This window comes from the organism of the source record quoted next, unplaced genomic scaffold (genome assembly GCF_019419815.1).
Source record: "Pyrus x bretschneideri cultivar Hongxiangsu unplaced genomic scaffold, Pyrus_bretschneideri_v1 Contig9, whole genome shotgun sequence".
Taxonomy (NCBI): Eukaryota; Viridiplantae; Streptophyta; class Magnoliopsida; order Rosales; family Rosaceae; genus Pyrus; species Pyrus x bretschneideri.
This window is the reverse complement of record NW_025999831.1, coordinates 6,377,650-6,382,678: the sequence shown is the minus strand read 5'-3', so window position 1 is coordinate 6,382,678 and position 5,029 is coordinate 6,377,650. Positions and strand designations below refer to the sequence as shown.

Here is a 5,029-nt window from a genome sequence, read left to right as displayed (position 1 = left end):
AATATTACAAGTTGCTAAAGTCCAACTAATTTCATTTTGTATTTTTACACTTCAAATTTCATTTTGCTAGCCCATTGTGAGGTTTAGCCCACTCTTCCCACTCTCCCCACTCTGGTAGATAATATCGTTTATTCAAAAAAAAAGTTTATAAATATTTATTTTTAAATATTTATTTGTTTAAGCTTCTTCTATTGTTTTTTTAAGTTTTAAGTTCAAGTTCTTAATACTTCTAGATTTAACGGGAAAAAAAGACGGTGTTAGTAAAAATGACCAATGATGTGGCTTAAAAGCGCACTGCTAGCCCATTATAGATATTAATTTTTAAATATTTGTTTGTTTTGAGCTTCGTCTGTTGTTTTTTGAAGTTAAGTTCAAGTTCCTAATACAATCCCAAGCTTAACTGAAAAAAAAGGACATTGTCAGTAAAAATGACTAATGGCGAAACACATTATCAATTTTAAAGACTAAATAAACTAATATGAGAGTTACAAAATAAAATTAAGCAAGAAATAAGCTTCAGAAACTATTGCTACAGTTAAACCTATGTCATAAACCCGAGACATGATTGTTACAGTCTAATACCATATTAGCTTTTTTTTTTTTATAGTCAACCAGCTCCGCTTTGTCACATGGTTGATATCATGAGTGAGTAGAAAATTACTGTCATTCAACGGACCACGCGGCTTTCGCATCCAACCCACCCTACGCATAATGATAATCCAAAGTTACGTAACTACCCCGCTTCCCGTCCTAGCCGTTATAATCTTTTCAAACCATAAAACAACTCAAACATCATTAGCCATGAACAAAATCAAACGAAGGGCAAATTCGTATTTTCATCTCTCATCTTCTTCACTGTAGTTTCCATTGAAACGAACAAGACCAAAAACCTCCAAAACAACTCATCACTCAGACTCACTCACTCATCTCTCTCTCTCTCTCTCTCTCTGGTTTTGGTTTGGGGGACTCAATTGGAGTGTGTAATCATATGGCGTCGTCGTCCTCGGATCCCGGTCCGAAGACCGAAAGCGGAAGCGGGGGCGGCAGTGGCGGTGGAGGAGCAGAGGCGTCGGAGGCGGTTATAGCGAGCGATCAGCTAATGGTGTACAGAGGGGTGAAGAAATCGAAGAAAGAGAGAGGATGTACGGCGAAAGAGCGCATCAGCAAAATGCCTCCGTGTGCTGCTGGAAAACGGAGCTCCATTTACCGTGGAGTCACTCGGTATGTAATTAAGCTCCTCTACTCTTTCTCTTTCTCTTTCCCTTTCTGTTTGGTTGCTGAGAAAATAGCCCTGATTTAGCAAATAAGTTATTATAATTGGGAATTGTTTTGATTAATTCATATGTTTATTAAATTTGAAAATTAAAAGTTGAAAAGGATGAACTTTGATTTGGTTGTGTAAATGTAGGCATAGATGGACAGGTCGTTATGAGGCTCATCTTTGGGATAAAAGTACCTGGAATCACAACCAGAATAAGAAGGGAAAGCAAGGTCTCTCTTTACTTCTCTCTCTCTCTCTCTCTCTCTCTCTCTCTCTCTCTCTCTCTCCCCCCCCCTCCCCTTTTTGTTAGCGTATAAATGTTGTATACATGTATAATTGCTGACTAGCATTTGATTTCTTGGACTGTGCATGGTAATGTTGGCGCATGATGATTCGATATATATTCCAGTTTACTTGGGTAAGTTGGGGGCTTCAGTTTTTCATAGATTACACAAGAAATTGCCAATTTCTTGTGTAAGCTATCGGTTTAATTTTTAATCCTTGAGTATCATGTGGAATTTACAGGGGCGTATGACGATGAAGAGGCTGCAGCTAGAGCTTATGATCTTGCTGCCTTGAAATACTGGGGTCCTGGCACTCTCATCAATTTTCCTGTGAGATTATTGTCATTGATTTGCTGATTTCATTGAAATTTCTTCCATTTTTGGTAATTGGGTTAGCATTTGTTTTACTGTTTGCGTATACCATAAGTAAGAAAACACTTGAATTTTTCAAATCAGCATCTCGGTTCTTCATGCCAATACGTAAATATTTTCGAGTTGTCAACTACAGTATTCCCTTTGTTCAAGTTAGCTCTTTCTTCAATTGTTGCAGGTTACTGATTACACAAGGGATCTTGAAGAGATGCAGAATGTGTCAAGGGAGGAATACCTTGCTTCTCTTCGAAGGTTTGTATAGATTTTTACACATTTTTTTAAAAGAAAATTTGAAAATACATATTTGAATCTGGAGACTTTGCACATTTTTAATTGTAATCTCCTCCTGCAGAAAGAGCAGTGGTTTCTCAAGAGGAATTTCCAAATTTCGTGGGCTTTCTAGGTATGCTTTACCTTTAAATGTTACTTGTATGCACTGTATATAAGGTTCGTTTCTCATAGGACTTCTTGGCACATTATGATATTCCTTAAGGATGCTTATTTATATCTTTTGAGATTACACTTTGTTTTTTAGGCCAGTAGAGACTTTTTATTCTGTTTTTTACGAGTCAACTATCCCAATCTGGGTTGTGGACAGAAGTAAAAAGCTTGTTGTATATAATATCTTGTCACTAGAATTCTAAATGGAAAGTTGTGTATCATTCAAAGTCAGTGAGTAATACATCGAGAAACTCAATCTACAAGAGTTTTAAATAATATAATGTACTTTTTATTTTCTTATATGTCGTGTTCTTGGTTGTTAAGGTTTACAGTCCTCATTTTGAGCCAAACAAACCATAGAAAACTTAACCAACAATGCATTGTATCACTACGGTATCAATTTCTTGTGTTGTTGATTTGCAGCATGTAGAGGCAAAAAATGTCTCCAAATTCTGTGTAATGCCAGTAATTCATGTTGTGTTTCTTCATTCCGTTCTGAATTTTTATTCTTTGTACACATAACAGTCGTTGGGAGCCGTCGTTGGGTCGTATGGGTGGATCTGAGTACTTCAATAGCACACATTATGGTAAGTCCTCAACAGATGCTGAACTGAAGCAATATTTTGGATAAGAGGGCTCTGAAAAATCAGTCTCCTCGATCTGAAATCTTCTGCAAAACAAAGTTGCAGATGGAGGCTTTTGAATTTATTATATTCCTTTATCTGGATTACTACCTGAATCAGTGCCACTTTCCGTCTTATACAACTTAAACGTACAGGCGTTGATCCAGCAACAGAAAGTGAAATTTTGGGAGCTCTTTGCATTGAAAGAAAGATTGACCTAACGAGTTACATCAAGTGGTGGGGACCCAACAGATCTCGACAAGCTGAAACTAGCATGAAATTTTCAGAAGAAACAAAACATGGTTGTGTTGGAGATATTGGAGTTGAACTTAAAACATTAGAATGGGGAATCCAGCCTACTGAACCGTACCAGATGCCCCGTTTGGGCATCTCTCGTGTAAGTAAAAAGCATAAAGGTACCAGAGTCTCTGCCATGAGCATCCTCTCACGGTCAGCTGCCTATAAGAACTTGCAAGAGAAAGCATCACAAAAGGAGGAAAACAATGCAGATAATAATGAGAATGAAAACAAAAATATCATCCACAAGATGGACTATGGAAAGGCAATTGAGAAATCCACAAGTCATGACGAAAGACTTGGTTCTGTATTAGGAATGAGTGGTGGAATGTCTCTCCAAACAGACGTGTTCCCGTTGGGTCCCTTCTTGTCTGCACCACTTCTGACCAACTACAATGCTGTTGATCCCTTGGTAGACCCCATTCTTTGGACGTCTCTTGCTCCTGTTCTTCCTTCTGGAATTTCTCGCACGACTGAGGTTGGTATTTTCATTTCAAGAATCTCTCTCCTTTTGTTTTCCGTGTTCTGAATCTTCTGATTCATGAGAAATAATAAGCTAATACTTAGCTTGCTTCATATGGTAATGCAGATTACAAAGACAGAGACAAGTTCAACTTTCACTTTATTTCAGCCCGACGAATGATGTTGCATTTCCTTCTGTTCTAAAAGTTGGTGAAGTTCATGCTAACAGTTGCTTGACGACCTCTAGTCAGAAGGTTTTGCCTATGGATTACGTGCTACAGACACAGGAAAGACAAGTGTGTGAACCTTTGATGTGGAAAGTGCGTAAACATTTGATGCGGCCTTGGCAACGAAGAGGTTTGTACTGCATGGGGTGTAGAATATATAGAAAAGGAGTGCATTACTTGTTCTGAAGCGTTTTGGAGTGCTGGTCCTTTAGTTTTTCTGTATAAGTTCAAGACATCAGTTCTGGATTTGGATATTTTGTACAGAAAATATGGTTATTTATATAAATGCATACGTTTGAATCACTGTGGTTTCAAATGAATGCCTCTCTTGGTTTGTTTTCGACTAGATATTTACCCTAGTCACTTTTTTTTTCCCTTCCCATGTCAATGATAGTAATGGTAATTATAACTTTTGTAGTAGGAGAAACTCTGCATGGTTTTGCTTCTAGGTCTGGGTAACGGTAATTGTTTCCTTGTAGTAGGAGAAAATGTTCCTTTCACTTTGTTGTATGAAACCGTTTCATGTAAGTTTCCCTCGCATGTATAGTTTCTTTGGCTCTCGGAATCGGTTTGTGAGGATCTCTTAATAAAGTATTTGAGCTCCTTGTGTGCCCCCAGTTTGGTCAGGTTTTGGATTTCTTTGAGCTTGATTATCTCTGTTTGTTGTATACGTTATTTTTGTTGTATACTCTTCTCCATGTATCTTCAAGTTGGACACAATTTTTTCACTTCCTCGTCCAAAGATCCTTAAATATAGTTAGTTATCCGTTACAATCTAATCCTAGTATACTCACCGAGCCCAAAACCAGCTGTGAGAGCTGTGGAATGCTTTCAACAAGAAAACTCTAAGTTAAACTCGACAATGTGTTATGCATTTAGCAACCTAAATATTAAGCTACTAATCGCACGTTTTAAACTCACAAGTGCACAAGATCAAACACATAGTATAGAAAGCAAGTACAAGATCATTCCCACGAGGATTGCACTAATATGCATCTAGAGTATGATTCCTAACAATTTATTAATTCACAAAACTAGCAAATATGCGAGCAAAGGTTTAAC

General features: G+C 37.5%; 1 protein-coding gene across 1 annotated transcript; it reads left to right on the top strand.

The window, feature by feature from the left end:
* Positions 1-893: 893 nt before the first annotated feature.
* Positions 894-4,307, top strand: LOC103953198 (AP2-like ethylene-responsive transcription factor At2g41710). Its single transcript, XM_009364936.3, has 9 exons — positions 894-1,221; positions 1,409-1,491; positions 1,671-1,679; positions 1,787-1,875; positions 2,096-2,169; positions 2,270-2,320; positions 2,884-2,945; positions 3,137-3,756; positions 3,868-4,307. Exons 1-9 carry the CDS (start codon positions 989-991, stop codon positions 3,919-3,921), a joined length of 1,275 nt encoding a protein of 424 aa, XP_009363211.2. The 5' UTR covers positions 894-988; the 3' UTR covers positions 3,922-4,307.
* The last annotated feature ends 722 nt before the right edge of the window (positions 4,308-5,029 follow it).